This window comes from Ctenopharyngodon idella, chromosome 7, assembly GCF_019924925.1.
Source record: "Ctenopharyngodon idella isolate HZGC_01 chromosome 7, HZGC01, whole genome shotgun sequence".
NCBI lineage: Eukaryota > Metazoa > Chordata > Actinopteri > Cypriniformes > Xenocyprididae > Ctenopharyngodon > Ctenopharyngodon idella.
In genome coordinates, this window is record NC_067226.1 from 44,527,612 (window position 1) to 44,548,800 (window position 21,189).

General features: G+C 37.1%; 1 protein-coding gene across 4 annotated transcripts in view; it reads right to left on the reverse strand.

Annotated features, from left to right (window-relative positions):
• The window catches only part of ano1a (anoctamin 1, calcium activated chloride channel a), a 56,734-nt gene extending 46,939 nt beyond the window's left edge, over nt 1-9,795 (reverse strand). For 2 of the 4 annotated variants that reach the window (XM_051901687.1, XM_051901686.1), the window contains exon 1: nt 3,922-4,193. In XM_051901687.1, coding sequence (XP_051757647.1) covers nt 3,922-3,979 — 58 coding nt within the window. In that variant the 5' untranslated portion in view covers nt 3,980-4,193. Of the gene's footprint in view, nt 1-3,921; nt 4,194-7,146; nt 7,520-9,647 lie in introns of those variants that run through there. The other 2 variants (XM_051901688.1, XM_051901689.1) reach the window with 2 other exon arrangements.
• Between the last annotated feature and the right edge of the window lie 11,394 nt (nt 9,796-21,189).

Consider the following 21,189-nt stretch of genomic DNA (forward strand, 5'->3'; position numbering starts at 1 on the left):
TCAGCTGTCAAATTGCTCCAATCACTACAATTCTCCTATTCGACCAGGCACATATATACGTGGCATTACTGATCAGGAAGTATGCTCAAACTGCTCGCTACCCTTCCTCCCTCCCCACTATAAGTATCAGCATATTACTGTGCACCTTCTGGCTGTCATCTTCTTTTTGTTTCAGATTACCAAGGCTTTCAAATCCTAGCTGTCATTGCTGAGAGACACTCATCCTCATAGCCAAGCTACAGTATAGACGTCCCAGGATTCACTGCCACGTCTACATGTTGCCACTGTTTCGCTTTTAAAGACATTACTAATGTGTCTTAGTCATCTATATATCACTCAAGCTGATGGTTCCATGGGGGTTAATGCTAAAGCTCTAGTATGTTCAATTAATTATGGAGCAAGAACCATTCCACCAAAGATAACTTGTTTCAATAAACTCAAAGTAACTTGCCAAAATGGTCCTGTCTAAAATGCACTATGTACTCATCCGTGTAGTGTGTGAATTTTATAAGGTTATTTTGTCATTTAAAGGGTTAGTTCACCCAAAAATGAAAATTCTGTCATTAATTACTCACCCTCATGTCGTTCCACACCCGTAAGACCTTCGTTCATCTTCAGAACACAAATTAAGATATTTTTGATAAAATCCGATGGCTCAGTGAGGCCTGCATTGACAGCAAGACAATTAACACTTTCTAATGCCCAGAAAGCTACTAAAGACGTATTTAAAACAGTTCATGTGACTACAGTGGTTCAACCTTAATATTATGAAGCGACGAGAATACTTTTTGTGCGCCAAAAAAAAAAAAAAAAATAACGACTTTATTCAGCACTATCTAGTTTTACGAATCTTTTGTTTCGAATCAGTGGTTCAGAACGCGCATCAAACTGCCAAAGTCACGCCCTCCAGTGGTGAACCACTGAAATTTCGAAACTTTTCGAAACACTTTTGACGTAACGAAGCCTTGTTTACTGAAATCACATGACTTTGGCAGTTTGATACACGCTCCGAACCACTGATTCGAAACAAAAGATTCATAAAGCTTTGAAGTTTCATGAAGCAGTGTTTTGAAACTGCCCATCACTAGATATTGTTGAATAAAGTTGTTATTTTCTTTTTTTTTTACTACACAAAAAGTATTCTTGTTTTTCTGGGCATCTGAAAGTGTTAATTATCTTGCTGTCAATGGAGGCCTCACTGAGCCATCGGATTTTATCAAAAATATCACAAATATATAATTTGTGTTCAGAAGATTGACGAAGGTCTTACGGGTGTGGAACGACATGAGGGTGAGTAATGACAGAATTTCTCCCCCTCCACTACGTAATTAAAGTTGTGATAGTTGAGTGCATGAAGTGTCCAACATTCCACACACTTCCTTTTTCCATTAATTTAGTGCATCAATTTAGTGTATTTAAAGTGCACTTTTTCTTTTTGGAATTTTCAGTGTGAACACACTACTTGCATTATTTACACTTAAAAACATCATAGAATAGTGCACAAGTACACAAATTGAGATACACCTCAAGAAATTGCGCAGAATCTTACTTTTTTTTTTTATCTTTTTCAATGTTCATTGTTCTAGAATTTTCAAAATTGTTTACATTTGATTTTCAATAAAGTCTTTGCATTTTGGAAAATACTATAATTATTACCATCATGACTTTTGTTGCTGTTTATAGAGCACAACTCAGGAGGAAAAACAGAGAGGGCAGCTAACATGTTTCACAATAATCACAATAAAGCCTTGTCCCAACCCAATTACAGAGCAGCTGAAAACAAATATATTTAATTTAAGAGACTGTTCACATCAAATATTCCATCTTAAGACTTTGACTAAAACCTAATAGATAATGTCATGTTCTTAAAAATGGAGTGTATTCTATAGTGAAACATAAAATCTCTAAAAGCAACGTCAAATAGAAAACATGGCTAAATGTTCCACCCTAGAATGCATATGTAGGTCATTGTGGGATACATGTGTATGTGTGTGTGTGTGTGTGTGTGTGTGTGTGTGTGTGTGTGTGTGTGTGTGCGCACTTAACCTCAGATAGCTCCAAGGGGATTGTCACTGCAATAATGTCAGCTTGCTGTTTTTTTTCTTGTACTCAACTTAAATTTGTATGATATCACAATAAATAACACAAGATAGACATATGGAAACTAGGAGTTTTAATACAAATCATCTTAATAATAAATTAGCATATTAAATGTGAAAATAATTAGTTCACGTGATCACGGACATATTCATGTTGGTCAAGTTGAACACGATAGCTAGTTTGTTATTGGTCCAAGGTGGTTTAGCAGCTCTAGTTAGTTTTTTTCAATTTTTGAGAAAAAAGTCAGAATTGCGTGATGGTGATTCGCAATTGCTAAAGAAAGTCCGAATTGCGACTGTATATCTCACAATTCTGACTTCATAACACGCAATTCTGACTTTAAATCTCGCAACTCAGAGAAAAAAAGTCAGAATTGTGAGATAAAAAGTCGCAATTACGGAAACAAGCTTCCATACATAAGGTCTATATATGGGGGGGGTCTACTTCATGTAATTTTACAGTAAAATACTGTTAAATGCACCAATTTTCGAAGTAAAATAATAAATAATCTTCTAATTTAGAGTGAAAAGCCGTAAACCGACATGCCCAGAATTCCCCGTGTTGCACTTCACATTTGATGGTTTTTAATTTTAATTATGTTTCTTCTTAGTTTTTTGTTATCCGTTATGTACATTAGGGTTTTATGTTACATCTTATGTTGTTAAATTAAGGATTATTGCATGATTTTAGAGTTACCATGATGGTGTTTGTGTACATCGGTGCATGACACTGTCTGCACCTTCGTAACCTCAGCTTGTGGAAAAGCTTCTTGTGGTGAACTTTGATTCATCGTGTGGTTTTCTCTTTGTCATCGGTGTTTTTATGGTGGATGTCAGTATGTTAAAAGTACAAAAGCGATTTAGTAGCAATGTGGCCTCGGTGATTCAGCAGAAATTATTTTTCACACAATTATTTTGGCAACCATATAGCTGCCAGTTTTATTCTGCAAAAACGACTAACTGATGTATATGCTTTGCGCTTTCTCATAATAACACGCTTATTAATAATCAGACCTTCTTTAAAAGTCATCCTATATTGAAAACTAAAAACCCCAATCCATAATCACATTTTATATTCTTTATGTTTAAGAGGACCATACTCATTTGCAATATTGTATAGATAATGATTAAAGCTTGATTACATCCACGTTAATGATGTCAGACAAATGAAAACATTTTTCAGAATGACACTCTTGTGGTAATCATTAAACTAGTGTTACACCATGAATCTTGTCACACTGTTGCTGAACTCATCCTCAAGAATAATTTTCGGAGAAATATTACGGGTTTTATCTAGCATGCCAACATTCTACAAAAATATACTACTAACATGCATGCCTCCATTTCCCCCAGATGGGAAAATCCCCTCTGCCAGCTCAGGTTGACATGCACCGCCCCCTCAGAACAGCATCTCTCTCCTCAGGTGAAGATGATGATGTGATGGATTTTCCTCATGTGTGCGCGCGCGCGCACTGCCTGCAGGCAATGCGTGACTGCTCTAAACCCACAGAAACACTGCTGCTCACTTAATAACACAAGCCTTAATGTCCATTACAGCTAAACTGACTTTAATATTAGTATTCTTTTATTATTAATAACATCAGTCAACAGGTTATTGCTCAAATGAATAATTTATAACATACCTGGATGTTATAAACTGTCTTGCAAAGCAATCTGGGCATTATAAACATGCGTTAGAAATAAATATATTTCTGTTTTGCTACAGAGCGGTTCGATACCTGCCGATCATTAATATTCATTGTTAAACTAATAATAAACGCGCATGAATCAGGAATCTGAATACAAAACATGAGAAACTCACCCGAGCCATCAGCCTCCTCATCTTTCATCGCAGTATTTACATCATCGTCACCCTTCATTGGCTCAAATGTGCGTTGTTATCTAGTTTCCAGGTGGATGTAGTGGAAGTTGTGTGTCGTGTACGCGGTGTGTGTGTGTGAGAGAGAGGTCCCTCCGCGATCGTTTGTAGAGTATTTACATGAAGTCTCAAACAGAGGACTGGATCCGTGCGAATGCGTTTTTATCTCACGCACCAACCACACACATCTACATCACTACCAGACACACGAGCTCTTCCTCTTATCAGATGCGCTTTTGGGCAGTTCCTGAAGCGACACCAGTTGAATGTGGGCTTATCTCATTTTGCTGTGGTAAATTATGTGTTAAACTCACAGGACACATACAGCTTGTTTGTGATATACAGGGAAGCATGCATATTGTCTATATAGCCTACTAAAGGGGGCTAGTTGTCACACCTTTTACTCCAGTTGATGACTTTTCACAGTGTAGGTTTGACTATTTTTTTGAAACAGAAAAATGTATGAAATTGCTAAAATGTAAAATTACGAAAATAACATTGTTTTGACCAACAAACATGAGACAAAATTAGCAGTCTGTCTAGAATGTTTATAAGGGAAAACCTGGGTTATATAAATGGCACCATTCGCTACCTTGTATTAGCCACCATTCAGGGTCTAATTTTACAAAATACAAACCATTATTGTTGATTACCTCCCGTTTTTTATAAGAACACAGCTTCAAAATGGCTGTCGCTGAGGAAATCTGGAATATTCCAGGTCTCAAATCTGATTGAACAGAGGCGTTTCAGGAGCTCTGATTGGACCAGCTACCAGCCTACCGTTTGTACAACGCCGTTGTTACATCGTCACGCCAGTAGGTGGCGACAAGTGACTATCTTTATGAGTGAGCCCAATTCAGAGGCCGCATCCTTCAAAGGCCTATTGCGTGATGAAGGCTGTCTCAATTCAAAGCCTCTTTCAAATGCGGCCTCCAAATGCATCCTCCGTTTCCCGTGAAATGAAGGATACAACAGATGGGTCCTTTGCGGCCTTGCCTACCCCAGAATTCATTGCGCACTGGTGACGACAGAATTTTTTTTTTAGATAAATTGCCGAATTACACTTTTAAATGTAAATATCGGGTTTCAACTTACTCATATCTAATGATACAAATGTAAAAAATAAATAAATAAATAAATAAAAACTTTAAATCGGTTCAAATGTTGACTTATATCTTACTAAGATGCGATTATATATAGTTTATACTCTTTATTATATGCAGAAATGGACCATGGTGAACATATTTAGACAGTTTAATATACCTTTTAAAGAAAGTCCAGTACAAACATTACTGCCACTCATCAACGGCAGCTGTAACAGCTGCTTGGTGACAAGAACGGTCCTCCATAGTCTAGACCGTCCCATTTAACAACGCCCCGACCTTCCGACCTTCAAAGCCATGGACTTTGAAGTTCGAGTCCTTCAAAGGATGCAGCCTCTGAATTGGGACACAGCCATTGATCCATACATTGAACCAATACTGATTCATCAAAAGTGAGTCATTGAATCATTCATTGAACTGATTTGTCCAAAACTCTTTGTCTATAGGACGTTTCCTCTCAGATGTCAAATAGCGTTTAGAAGATGTCTTCAACATGTTTATGAATTAGAATGTATGTAAAACTGACATCTTAAGGATGTCTATCAGATATCTGTAAACAGTAGATGCTTTCCAGATAAAGTGATCTTTAATAGACATCTTGCAGACATACTACATGTGCTATCTGGAATGCGTTCCAGTGCTAACGCGAGTTACATGAAAGCTTCTTGACTAAGGATACTGTGACATAGTTATTGATTTCCTCAGGGACACAGCAAGCGGATTTTTCTATAAATATAGGCATATCATTTGACCAGAAGAACAAAAGCTTTAAAGGATGCAGGTAATCTCTTTTATTGACTCTCTAATTGCGAGTGTGATATTGCTCATCTAGCCGATACCCACTCAAACTGCATACAAAAATGATTCCCTGATAGCACGCGTACATCTCAGAGATGTCTATTTGATGTGCATGTTTACATCTGGAAGACGTATTTTTTTAGAGTGTTTGTTCATCAAATGTCTTTAAGATGTTTATGACTTAGAATGTATATGTAAAACTGACATCCTAAAGATGTCTATCAGATGTTTGTAAACAGCAGATGCTTTCCAGATGAAGTGATCTTTAACAGACAGCTTGCAGACGTATGTGTGCTGTTTGGGATATATTCTTGTTTTGAGCAAAATAATATTTTTGTTATTTGTGACCCTGGACCACAAAACCAGTCATAAGTAGCAGGGGTATATTTGTAGCAATAGTCAACAATACATTGTATGGGTTAAAATTATCGATTTTTCTTTTATGCCAAAATTCATTAGGATATTAAGTAAAGATCAGGTTCCATGAAGATATTTTGTAAATTTCCTACCGTAAGTATATCAAAAATATATTTTTATGAGTGGATATGCATTGCTAAGGAATTCATTTGGACAACTTCAAAGGCGATTTTCTCAATATTTAGATTTTTTTGCACCCTCAGATTCCAGATTTTCAAATAGTTTTATCTCAGCCAAATATTGTCCTATCCTAACAAACCATTCATCAAGGGAAAGATTATTTATTCAGCTTTTAGATGATGCATAAACTTCAGTTTCAAAAAAAAATTACCCTTATGACTGGTTTTGTGGTCCAGGGTCACATTTGCGATTTAACAATTAATTATATAAGTAATCCAATTTGTTAACTTAATCAAAATCTATTATGACTTAAGTAGGAACTAGTGGTAGACAATTTTTTTAGAAGCCTAGGCTGCCATGGTCGTCTTCTTTTTTTTTTTTTTTGCAAGGATTGCTCCGTTTCAATTCTTAAAAGTGTCTTAGCTAGGCTACATAACCACCATGTGTGGTAACCTTTTGTGATTATTTCTAGACAATTACCATCAGTATGTAAACTGACCTACGGGTGCCTGATTAAACTTTACAAAGATCAGCTGAGGGCACACACACACACACACCTTACAGGCTTACACCGGCAACACTGAATTGGCAGTCGAAACATAAGAAAGCTAGTCAATACATTCCGAAAGAGAGTAAGCTAATGTCTTAACGTTTTCAAGTCACCTTTGCTTAAACTCTGGAACCAGTCACTTCAGAACTTGAGAAGAAGAATGAAAATGTCAAATCTTACTTGTGCTCAGAGAGGAAATCACTCCAGCGCTTCAGCTCTTGACTCCTGCTCACCTGCTCAAGCACTTTGTTTATCTTTCAACCACCCAAGAACATGTAAATACCTTTCCGCCTCGCACCTTACGAAAAGCGAAGTCTTAAGACTTTTTGTACAAAATCGACGTAACGCAACGTATTTGCGCGATGTTTGGACAGCGCGTGCACAGCACTGCTATGACGTATTCATAGGTGTTCCCCTCACTATCAAACCAGATCAGGAATGTGGGCTGGCAGGGGACTGACTAAAAATTGTATTTGCAGTCTAAATTACTGGGTAAATGTTTTCTCTGCAGTTTACACACACAGTGAAATCTTAAACACACACCGAACATGCACGGACAAGTTTGAACATCTCATGGCCAAATTTTATGTTTTTAAGTGTTACGAAGTTATGCACGTGAGTTTCATCATAGTAACTACATTTAGAAATGGCTCGGTAACACTTAGCAATAAGGTCCAATTAGTTAACGTTAGTTAGTTCAGTAATTAAAGTAAACTAACAACGAGCAAAGCATCTGTTAGTTTTTCTTAACCTTTGTTAACATTATCATTCAACCGTTCATTGATAGTTCACATTAGCCCACTTCCATTAAATATTATTAACAGATACACTCTTTGATTTTAATAATGTAGTAAATGTTGAAATTAACATTAAGTCTAATAGGCTATATGCTTTAGAAGTATTTTTCATTGCTAGTTTGATAATAATGTTAACATATGAAATCTTGTGTTACCAATTGCTCTTAGTGAGTGTATAAAAAATCTCTATTATCTATTATATCTATTAATTACAAATCAAAATGAAAATAAAAAAAACAGAGAGGTTTGTGGGATACCCTGCAGCTATGCATGTTGTTTGTGTTTTGCCAACAAGAAATTATATATAACCTTTGTACAGTAAATATCTATCTATCTATCTATTCCATTCATTGGTACACTATGTTCTGGTTCACATAGCATAGCTGATCCACCCCATTGTCTAACAGTTGGCAAGGTGTTCATCTTTAATTGCAATCAAACCACAGCAGTTGGTTCCAAAACACCTCAGGCTTTTCTTAGGGCTGTGTCGCCTGACATTGATGAGGGAAGAGGTAGGGTTTCCCTCCGTTTACTCTTCCATTATCATCATGCAACGCTGCACAGTGGAGCACTGCACACTCCATTAACAGATAATGCTTTCCTGTGGATGCTGTTGGCATTCTGATGAGGCTACTAACAGATAAGCCAGAGACCTTTAATGATATGTGACTTTTTTTTCCTTTTTTTTTCAATAGACCTAACCTAACCTTCAAGAGTCATTCAATAGACCTAACCTGCCTGCTGCAAAGGGGTTTAGTGTGTACATTACTCTAATGTGCCTGGTCTTTGCTAGCCATTATTCTCTCTATTATGTTGGGGCTTGGTTTCAGATGACTTCAGACAGTGTGGGAAAAAATTAGCTTCCTCTTTTGTTACAAGATTTTATGGACGACAATGCTAATGGTTGCCCTCAGTGTGAAGCTGACTATAAACAATAGTTAGTTTGACATAACATAATGCGATTCACAGCTTTAACTACTAAGGAGATGGTTTTAACACATCGGTTTTCACTGATGAGTAACCTCTAAAAAAAAACTGGGACAAGTCTCCTCCACCTCTCTTATCTCTATTATACACACTCTCTTTCTTTCTGTCTCTCATTCATAGATTCATGTGTGACTTTTTGGGGCCTCTGTTGTAGCATGTCATTGCACTAGATAACAAAATATGAAGCAAAGTGAAATGCTGCCTAGTTGAAGTATACCTGCATGGGGCCAGTTGCATAAACTTAGCCACTATGTTAAGACTGTGTCTTAAGAACTAGTTTGACCAACTAGCAGTTAGAGAAGAGGTAATCAGTCTTACTTTTCCAGTTCACATTAGACCGATATAAATAGTTATATATATATATATTATGTAACTGACTTTAAAAAGTTAGGACCAGTCTTGAAGAAAAAAAAAATGAATGAGTAACTTTTAAGACTAGTCTAAGCAGCTTATGAAACCGGCCACTGATGGTAACCTCCTACTTTAGAGTTAGGCGAGTTGGAAACAAAATACACACAGTAGCCAGAAATGCAGAAATGCAGAAATTTTTAGTCAATGAAGCCAGTTACCCTCAAGTTCCTCAGAGTATCCACAGGTTCATCACATTAACCAGTTTGTCAAGTTTGACAAGTGTCCAAGTACCTTTTCTCTTAGTTTTCAACAGCAAATCTTTTGTTTAGTAGTTTTAAACCTAACAAAGTTGTTGTGAAATATCTTGCTTATGATTATGCTTGTGATATTCTTCTTTAAAAATAAATGCTAGTTAGTGCAGTATCTTGTTTCTAATGCAATGACATTAATAAATTTTTAGGTGCAGCTTATAATTATTTTATGCAACACACGTGCATAAAAATGAGTTTAATCATCTTTTTTAAAGTGTATTAGATACATGTTTACCTGCTGGTTGCATTGTCCCAACAATGTGTCTTTGTCAGTGTGCCTCTTCTGTCCTCCCCTTCTGTTTAAAACTTCCTCAGCTCACTGAAATTTTAGCATACAGAAAGATGCACTGTATTTGTGTAAATGAGTGAAGGCTGGACTGCTGAAGAAACCCCTCAGCCTGAGTGGGCCGTCTCAGTCCATGGTGGGAGATTTCACTGGTTTGGACCTCCCAAATAACAGCACCACCACAAAAAGATAATAAGGAATCAGTAAACTGGTATCATTTACCAGTTAATGCTTGGTCTTTACATTTCTATGAAATACATTCTTTCATTGAAGATTAGTTTAATTTAGTTTAATTCATTTATTGATTATCATGTCGTTCCAAGCCTGTATGACTTTCTTTGTACTGTGGAACACAAAAGGAGAAAATACAACAAAGGCATACAGTGATCATGAACTGTCATCATTTCCCCTTCCTCCATAGTTTTTAAATGTTCATGTTTGACGTCAATGAAGGCATCAGTTCATACTCAGGGTTAGACAATAAAACTGAAACACTGGCCAATATAGTGTTGCAGCGTTCGGCATTCTTTCAGACAAGTAATCGGTCATTCACTTGTCCGAGTAAAAAAGTTACTTGCCCTGCATTGGGGAGAAAAAAAAGGATTTTTGGTGGTGTAAACATAATTTATTATGAAGTAATATTTTCATCAGTGTTCTATCAGCTTTTACATGCTTAAATTTCCATTATAAAGGCCCATTTTTTTAACCTTATTAAATGTATGCGCTATCTTTCATGTCAAATTCTTACATTTGATCAATAAATTCAGTTATAATAATAGGACACTATAGGGCTGTTACCGATCAAATTAAATAATTTACACTGCAAAATTACAAATGCAATAAATAATGTTATGTTTTAAATAAATATACAAATTATAAAGAAATGTTGGAAAAAATGCAATGATACTTTTAAACTAAAACCGGCAGTAGGTGGCGGCAAGTCACTTAATGAGAGAGTCATTGAATCATTCATTCAACCGATTTATTCAAAACTAAATCCAAGACATGCAAGTCCATCCAAGACATGGATGAGTGAGTTTGGTGTGGAGGACCTTCTCATCAACATCACTGCCTGACCTCACAAATACGTTTCTAGAAGAATAGTCAAAAATTCCCATAAACACACTCCTAAACCTTGTGGAAAGCCTTCCCAGAAGAGTTGAAGCTGTTATAGCTGCAAAGGGTGGACCAACTCCATATTAAACCCTACGGATTAAGAATGGGATGTCATTGAAGTTCATGAGCACGTAAAGGCAGGCGTCCCAAAACTTTTGGCAATAAAGTGTATATCATATGTTATAAATAAAAAAAAAACATTTTGAATTTTTGAATTGTGTTTCTTTGTGTGCTGTTACGCTCATTTGTTTTGATTTCTCCACGAAAATCTCTCACAAACAAACAGGCAGCACAAGCCTCAACAGCACGACCTTGTTACCAGAAATACACTGTCCATTATATCAATCAATGTTTATACTGAATGTAATAAAATCAGAATGATTCTCGCATTTCGATGCCTCTATAGTTATTTTTTGTCACTGAAGTTTTAATCAGGTTACTTGTCCGGTCGGGAAAGATTCTCTTTCACTTGCCCCTTCAAAAAATCCACCTGTCCCGGACAAGCGTTAATGTCAAGCTCTGTGTTGGAGTTTATGCCTATATATGCGCGGCCTGGTGGCAAATCTTCACTGATTTCACATTCCATCAGAGTGTGAAGGTTGAATTAGCTGAGCGATAAAACAGCTGTACATAAAATATTGCAATCCACACAACATATTGGGAGACATATCAGAGTTTAAAAAAGTATAAATTTTGGTGCGCTTCTCGCTGACGCATAGCAACTCTCTGTGGTGTATCGAAAGCCACGGTACCAGGGTAATGCTGGCATACCTCTACGAAAGATGAACCACATCCAGCAGAAGTAACTGTCGACGCAAGAGGAAGCTGAAGCTGTCTGAAAGGGATGTGTTTATACTGGCCCAGTTTGTATCCAAATTAAATACGCACATTTACTCTCTTTTTTCTATCAAAACTGTTGGGAGCTCCACAGAGTCAATATTCATAGTTAAACTTTTGGTCACTGATACCAGCCAGACTGTTGCTTCCCAGAGTGAAGAACGGGGGTGGATCAGTGATGGTTTGGGCTGCGATATAATAGCATTCCCTACTGTGCTTGATGGGCCAAGGACTACCGAACCATTCTGGAGGACCATGTGCACTGAATGGTTCAAACATTGTACCCATGCACCATTACACACAGCAAGACTGTTGACAGAGTGGTTTGATGAACATGAACATATCCTATGACCTGCACAGTCACCAGATCTGAATATTAGTGAGCCACTTTGGGGTAATTTGGAGGAGCGAGTCTGAAAACGTTTTCCTCCACCAGCATCATACTTGTTCCATACTTGGAATTTGTGCTCTGCATTTCACCCATCCAAGTGCACACACACACACACACACACCATGAACAGACACCCGGAGCAGTGGAGCAGCCATTTTTGCTGCAGCGCCCGGTGAGTGATTGGGGGTTAGGTGCCTTGCTCAAGCAAGCGCTGTTCATTCACAACCCCCAACTACATTTCCTGCAATACTGAGACTCGAACCCTCAACCTTTGGGTTACAAGTGCGACTCTCTAACCATTAGCCAAAAAATTGTTTTGGCCTAATTAGTAAAATTGTTAGGAGTACAGACGAGGACTTTTAAGAGGCTTAAGAGTTTCCTTAGCAGTGGAGAAAATGGATGAAACGTGAAGAGGGAGTAGAAAATTTGTTGCAGACAATGGATGACAGTGAATTAATAAGACACTACACATTAGATCATGCAGGGATCATGTTTGTGACTGATCTTATTACAGACACGCTACTATCTTCGACACAGCGCAGAAATGCCATAGTGCCAGAAATGGAAGTAATCACTACATTAACATATTTGGTAACTGGAAAAATGCAACTATGCAGCATTGATGATTTGGGTCTGTCACAACCTTTGATAAGCAAAGAGATCACACAATTACAGCACTTTCAAAACCTCTTATTGTGTCGTTGTTCATTTCCTATCAAATACGTTAAGTACGACATTAATAGCATGGTAAATGAAAAATAAAAAAAAAATACACTAGGCTACTGTGCAAAAGTCTTAGGCACGTCAGTATTTTCACCCCCCAAAAAGGGTTTTAAGCCAGTTATTTATATCTTTTGCTGTAGTGTGTCAGGTCAGTTTCTTCAAGCATCTTGGAGACACAGCCACATCTTCTGGATTTAGTTTGTCTCAGTTTCCCAGGTGAAAAAAAGTGTGGATTAGTGCTCTATTTTCGAGCACTAATTTTGTACTTAAATAATAGTTCACTTTCAAATAAAAATTTCCTGATAATTTACTCACCCCCATGTCATCTAAGATGTCCATGTCCTTCTTTCTTCAGTCGAAAAGAAATTAAGGTTTTTAATGAAAACATTACAAGATTATTCTCCTTATAGGGGTCTTCAATGGTCTCCAAATGGTTAAAGGTCAAAATTACAGTTTAAGTGCAGCTTCAAAGGGCTTTAAACGATACCAAACGAGGAAGGTTAAGGGTCTTATCTAGCGAAACGATCTGTCATTTTCTAAAAAAAAAAATCTAAATTTATATGCTTTATAGACACAAATGATCGCATTTCAAGTGCTTCCACCAGAACGCGATTCCGTATTCTTCAAAAAGCTTACGCTAAATGTCCTACGCCTTCCCTATTCAACTTACGGAAAAAACGGAACTGGCACCGCGTTCGTTCCGTAAGTTGAATAAGGAAGGCGCAGGACATTCAGCGTAAGCTTTTTGAAGAATACGGAATCGCGTTCTGGTGGAAGCACTTCTGATGCGATCATAAGGAGAATAATCCTGGAATGTTTTCATTAAAAACCTTAATTTCTTTTCGACTGAAATAAGAAGGACATGGACATCTTGGATGACATGGGGGTGAGTAAATTATCAGGAAATTTTTATTTGAAAGTGGACTAATCCTTTAATATACATTCTTCTTTAGTACTTCTTCAGATAATCTTAAGAACATCTAAGTGTACTCAACTGTGCTATTTTGAGACACCATGAAATATGAACTAAAATGTGCTTTTAGTACACTATCTCTATATTTAAAAAATGTATTTAGTCACCACTTATAGTACACTTGAACCCATAGTGTACTACAAGTGGTAACTAAATACATTTAATACAGAGATTGTAAATTAAAAGCACATTTTTTGCGACCTCTAACCCAGAATAAAACCTGCTCTGGGGCAGGTTAGCCATGTTGCGTAAGTTACCATGGCGTTAAACACCACTAAAAACCAATCCACCTTCTTGAACCCGAAAAACTAGAGTTTTCTCAAACTAATCTCAAACTTACCTGGGTAACAACTGAAACCGGCTTCGTGAAACAGACCACAGGTGTTTCAGTTTCATTGTCCAACCCCTGTATGTCTCATAACACATTGTAACATGCCAAATGAGATTTAAACTCTAAGTGCACAAGTTCTATTCCATTCCTAGGAAATGTTATGTTAGAATTTCCAGACGGTGAGAAACAACGAAAAGCTTACATCACAAATGTTTATATCATTCTATTCATCAACAACAGTCCAATTCAATGCACCCAAAGGGACAGTGAGTATTAACATGTAAAAGGTTTATATGTCACAATCAGTGACAGCTTGATGCTACTGGATCTGACAGTATGCAAACATATCTTGCACTATGACCAAGCCAAAAAAACATGATTTTGTTTTTGTCTACAAGTGATGCTATATTTAAACTTCTAATCCTGTTCTCACAGTAAATGACAAACATTTGTGGTCTGAATCTCTGCTGCATGATGCAGCATTAGATAAAGCCGGGAAGCTGATGATGTTTTAGGAAAAAAAATCTTTCCATTGGGAATTCAGAAGCAACAGGGTCGCTAAGCTCCACCACCATTTCCCGTTTGTCAGAAACTTTGTCCTGACCTTTGACCCCAGGCCCTCCGTGGTTGTGCTGACCTACCCTTGACAATCTAACCCGTGTTTATTTCCGCCCTTTTCAACACAGAGACTTGAACATTTGGCTTTGCATATTTGAGCCCAGAATAACTGGACAACTAAATATATCTTTTATATTTATATTTAACCAAAATGTAAATTTTGAGGGATGCTTGCCCATTCAAAACTTGCAGTCACAATGCTAGGGTGTTCTAGATGATTGCTTACTGTCCCAAGTCAAAAGTCTCAGATGTTCTATAGTCTCTGGAATGCATTCTAATGTATTTTTGCATAAATCATGATTCTTATTCACCATAAAAGTAATAACCTTAACCTAAATCTTTCTCGGTTTTAAGCTCCTTGTGTCACTTACCTGTTATTCTTCCAACTAGTGTTTTCATTTTCATCCTTTTTAACAGGACAGGAGACTCCCGAGCTTCTGAAAATCTACTGAAAGTTTTACGTTCACCATAAAAGAACTGAAGCCCTCGGAGGCACCCTTTACAGTCAAGATCAGTTATGTATGAAAAGAGAGAAACTGAGTGATACAGGAGACATGAAAGTAGAAGTATGTAGGAGACTGGCTTCCCAAATGAGCGGTTATGATTTAGAATTTTATACCACGGCTCTCGGGAATAGTACTTGATTCTGATTGGTAAATATCACGATCTAGCAGTCAGATATTAGGCTTGTTCGACTTGAAGCAGCTCTGCACAGAATCGGTGTATGACGTCAAAGTAGCGCAAGAGCGATTTTAAAAGCCATCCGCTCTAGGATCATTAGTTCAAGATGCATCGGTGCTGCGCAGACCGATCGGCGTATGGCATTAAAATACCGCGAGAGCTATTGGAGAGCATACGACTCCTTATGCTTTTGAATTGCTCTCGCAGTACTTTGATGTCATACGCCAATCAGTCTTTGCAGCGCTGCTTCAAGTCAAACAGCCTTAATTATAACAGTCACCTGACAATGATGTCGTGAAGAATCGGGTCTGCCCTTAGTGTTGACAAGTCTGTGGTTTTCACGTGGAATTGGGCTACTTTAACATTGTTTAACACATTCTTTAACACCACGGGTTGTTTTTCATGTCCGCGGGTTGAAGGGGCCCACAAATAACATGATATTTAGCCCCTTGAATTCAAATTTTACCGGGGGGGACCCCACCAAAAAGCGGATTTTACCCCCTCCGGAACGCGATTTTTATTGGGAGACCCCTCTGAAATGCCATTGGGCTAGTTCTGGGCTAGTTTTTGAGTAGCAATTGAGTGGGTTTTGTTGTGAAAACTTGGCAATCTTGCAAATTATGTCTACCTAAAGATCCAGATACACCAAACCGACATCAAAGAACTAGCAGTGATGAAGGATGACCGTTGTATCGCCTCATGTCTGGGCCAAAATGTTGTGCTTAAACACACGGCAAAGACCAACTAACGTGTATGTTCTTTGTCTGTTTATAGCTATTAAAATTGTTAATTATGAAAATAACCTCAGGGGGGCTTAATGTAGTGGCCAAAAGTGATGTCCGCATTACAGCAACTGGTTTATTAGGCTGCTGTGACTTTAAGAGCTGCCGCTGCCGGACATGACGCGATCGGACTCGCATCCCATTTTCTCACAACTTTTTAAGTTCATTTAAGACGTCATTTAACTAATTTAATATTGCTCTTATGAGGATACTCGACAAAACTGGCATTTTGGCATAATTCTGTGTGTTATTGTTTGTTCAAGCGCGAAAAAGAACTCTACTGGCGCGCGTTTTTCTGTGCACACCGGCACCAGCTCCAGTGGAAAATTGGTAAACTAACAGAAACGACATTCACAGAAAGCGCGTTCATGTTTGTCTTGTGGCTCTTGAATGGTTTAAAAGATCATACAATGTAACGCTAGCTAAATTATGACAGAAAAACGGATGCTGCTTTAATTTCGCTAAATATTTTTAATGTGTTAAACTGAAAAAAAAAAAAAAAAAAAATTAATCGCATGCGTTAACGTGTTAATTTCGACAGCCCTAATTATTATACATATAAGATCATATACTGTGTTTGCTGAGAATGAGATCTCAGTTGACCACCAATTAATTATGGACTATAAACATTGTGATTCACTCTCCATGGGAAATATGTCCATTCCTCTCTTCACCCCACTCTAAAACAGTTCCATTAACAAGTTCCCATACGCTGACCACTTCCTCTTATCCCATATTTCCTGTCACAATTTTCAGCTTAAATTGAAACAGGCTGGTGGATCAGCTTGCAATCCATCCCAAACAGTCAAAGTGAAAGCTTGTCACGCAGCCTAGTTGTTCTTAGCATGGTCTGAATATTTTCTCACAGGCTCAGTCAAGTCAAGTAAACTGAGGGTCATTTGGAGACTGCAGATCATTTGAAGATGAAGGGTCTACACCAAGAACAAAGAGAAACATCCTTTCCATTAACTGTCCAGAACTTCCCCTCCCATAAATCTCAGGGACTGTGAAGGCCAACAGCATCGTTTCTAACTTGTTTTGGCTTGAGGCAGTGTGTGTGCGTGTGTGTGATGGTAACAGTTATGGTTATGACAATGCTGAGGACTGGCCATCGTGGGACTGCTAAGTTTGGAATTTTTGGAGGGAGAGCTTGTACATCCTGTGTGTGCTGGGGAGGATGTTTTTCTCTTAGTAGGGTCACAGAAAAAAAAAAAATTCTCCAATAATGGGCATCATTGATCTTACTGCCCTCTTAGTCAATAAATCTTTTCTTTTCATGCTCAAATCTTGAATCATAGATTTATTTATTTTTCACAGCCCATAAATAATAATTTAAAAATGTAAAAAATAAAATAAAATGGCTGACATTTGTTAATTGCTTTCTGAAATTAAAAGGGGTCATGTGATGCTTGTGCAGATAAGATTTGCAAAGTAGCAAAGCTCAGAGTCTTCCACAAAGGGATTTATTGTGTCTAAAGGCCCGTTCAAACCAAGAACAATAACTATAAAGATAACAATAAAGATATAGTTCTAAAAATTGTTTTAAATGTAAAAGTATAGCACAGTCCACACCACAACTATAACAATATAGAGGAACGATATCATTGGGATCACTTTCAGAATGATTTTATCCAGCTAATGAAAGATAAAAAAAAATTTCTGGAAAAGTTTTGAGCTATTATATAATAGGTGTGTCTCTGAGGCTCCGCCTTAAATCTTCTCCGGTCCTTTTTTTTTTTCATGTTTAAAACTGTAAATCTGCTGCTTTAAACAATGTCAATGTCAGCTTTATTTGTATAGCACTATTCAAACAACACATGTTGACCAATGTGCTTTACAACATCTCAGTATAAAAACAAATTAATACAATATTAATAATAACAACAATAATACACACATTAACAATAATAACAAAAAAAAAAAAAAAAAAAAAAAATTCTCAACAAGAGGGATACGCCATGGCAAACAAGTGTGTCTTAAGTTTTATTTTAAAAACGTGTACGGAGTCACGTACATGGGTAAGCTATTCCAGAGTCTTCGTGCTACTGCTGCAAATGCACAATCCCCTTTCCGGCTTAACTTGGTCCTTGGAATTTTAAGTAAATTTTGAGTTGTTGACCTCAGTGTTCTTCCCTCAATTAACAAATCTGTTAAATAAGACAGTAGAAGGCCGTGCAGAGATTTCTATACTAATAAAAGAAGCTTAAAATTAATCCTGTACTGTACAGGAAGCCAATGTAGGAAGACCAGGGACAGAGTGATGTGTTCAAGTTTTTTAATATTCATTAATAATCTTGCAGCAGCATTTTGAACCTTTTGCAGCCGTAGGATAGAGGCTTGACTAATTCCTATGTATAACGAATTACAGTAATCCAGTCTTGATGATATGAGAGCATGAATTGCAATTTCGAGACTCTTAAATGTCAGACAAGATTTCATCTCAGCCAGATTTCTCAGATGAAAAAAGCTTGACTTTACCACATGATTTATCTGTGTGTTGAACTTCAGGGAGCTATCAATAAAAGTTTTTAACACATTCTTTAACGTTCATTGACATTCGGAGATATATTTAAAAATTTTGAAGCCCCAAAAATTCATCCATCCATTATAAAAAAATATCCATTCAGCTACAGGGGGTTAATAAAGGCCTTTTGAAGCGAAGCGATGTGTTTTTGTAAGAAAAATATCCATATTTAAAACTTTATAAATTCAAATAACTAGCTTCCGGCAGACAACCGTACGCATATTGCTCAAGTTGACTTGCACCACAAGAGTAACCCCCTGACGCGATGTATGACGCAGGATCAGGGCTGGGTAGGTTACTTTTAAAATGTATTTCACTACAGATTACAAAATACATGCTTTAAAAAGTAATTTGTAACGTATTTTGTTAGATTACCTGAATTTTGTAACTTAATCTAAATACTTTTGAATACTAATATGTAGGCTAACACAAAAACAAGGTAATTGAGTTTTTATCTGACTTTTTTCTCAGAATTGGTGATATAAAGTTGCAATTGTGAGTTATAAAGTCAGAATAAAGTCTCAGTTTTCCAGAAAAAAGTCAGAATTGCAAGAAATATACCAGAATTGTGAGATATAAACATGCAATTGCTAGAAAAAAAGTCTGAATTTCAAGTTTTTGTCATGCAATTCTGACTTTATAACTTGCAATTGTGAGTTTACAGTACATCTCCCAATTCTGTCTTTATAAAATGCAATTGTGAGTTTAAATCTCGCAATTCTGAGGAAAAAAAAGTCAGAATTGTGAGATGGAAACTCTAAATTGCGAGGAAAAAAGCCAGAATTGTGAGATAAAAAGTCACAATTACCTTTTATTTACAATTGCAAGGTACTCACAAATAACTATCGCAAAACATGAAAACAGTCATGGATCGTTCAGGTAACGACAGACTGTTAAGATTCAAGGATGTGTCAATTTTTGAGTGGGGCAATTTTTATAAATTCAGTCATTTTGTCTTGTGGACTGATGTAAACATCTGTTATGTGAAATAAGCTTATTCAGGACAGTATTAAATAAAAATAACGTGCAATTTTTATGATCCCTCTTATTTTGTTAAAATTATTAAAATGTTGTATATTCTGCAAGGGGTATGAAACTTACGAGCAGAACTGTAGCCTAGCTTAGGATGCTTTTGCAGTGTCATAGTCAGAGAATCACCAATTGCTGTTTACGTTTAATTGCCCGTCACAATTTATATTAATGTTTAAATGAAATAAATGGTACTAAAATTCAAAGTAATCACTTTGGTAATCTAAAATACTTTTCGGATGTAACTGTAATTTGATTACCACCCATTTAAAATTTAACTGTAATGAAATACAGTTAATCAAATTTTGTATTTTAAATACGTAACTAAGTTACATGTATTTCGTTACTCCCCAACCCTGCGCAGGATGTAGGAGTATCGTAAGCTTAGACGCCTCTCTCGGTTTAAACAAATAGGGCTGTGCAACAAACTCAAGCTATTCTTCTCAAATATTGATATCCTCCGACATTTCTCTTTAAAAATTCTCGTTTTAGACTTCTAATTCATGACCAGTTGTTAGGTCCCAGTGAATGCTGGACCTGTGTTTTTTTCTTTTGTTGTGTTTGGTTTGCAGGTATGGCGTTTGTGGGGGGGTGTTTTTTTCACCTGAGGCTCATTATTGGGGCTATAAGAATTACAGCGCTGTGGATTGCCTGGGACGCATTACGATGTGACTGCACTTGACCGGGCGGCTGACTTCTATTGTTTGTTTTTTTTGTTGATCATATTTATTTGTGTTAGCATCCATTCAGACCTTGAGCTTACAGTCCTCTTCCATGGAGCGCTTTCACTACTGACGACCACATACTGACTACTGACTGTTTGAATATTTTTGTTAAATATGTTATTTTGTTGAATAAATCATCTCTTTCTCTACTTGCCCGTCCGTGTTGCCTCTCATTCAGGTTACAACTGTGAGCCGGTGTTTTGTTTTTCTCTATTCTCTGTGCTTCAGCGTTCGTAATTACGTCATGCGACGGGTCAGAGGTCACTCTTCCGCCGCAAATCGATGGGCACGGCATTCTGCTGGTAGCTAGTTATTATATTTAATAAAGTTTTAAATATAAATATTTTTCTTACAAAAACCCATCGCTTTGCTTCAGAAGGCCTTTATTAACCCCCTGGAGCCGTATGGAGTACTTTTATGATGGATGGATGCACTTTTTTTTTGGCTTCAAAATGTGACTACCATTATAAAGCTTGGAAGAGCCAGGATATTTTTTAAATAAAGTTCGTCTGAAAGAAGATAGTCATATACACTTAGGATGGCTTGAGGATGAGTAAATTATGGGATAATTTTCATTTTTGGGTGAACTAACCCTTTAACTGCTGTTTTCTCACCTCATTTTTGTTGTGTGTTTATTTTGTTATTGAGACGAAAGCACGCAGCACATATTTACACATTCATCTAAACATCGCTCACAGGAGTGTGGGTGGTGTCTGGATGTTCACTAACAGTACACCGCTGCAAAGATATTTCAAACTTCT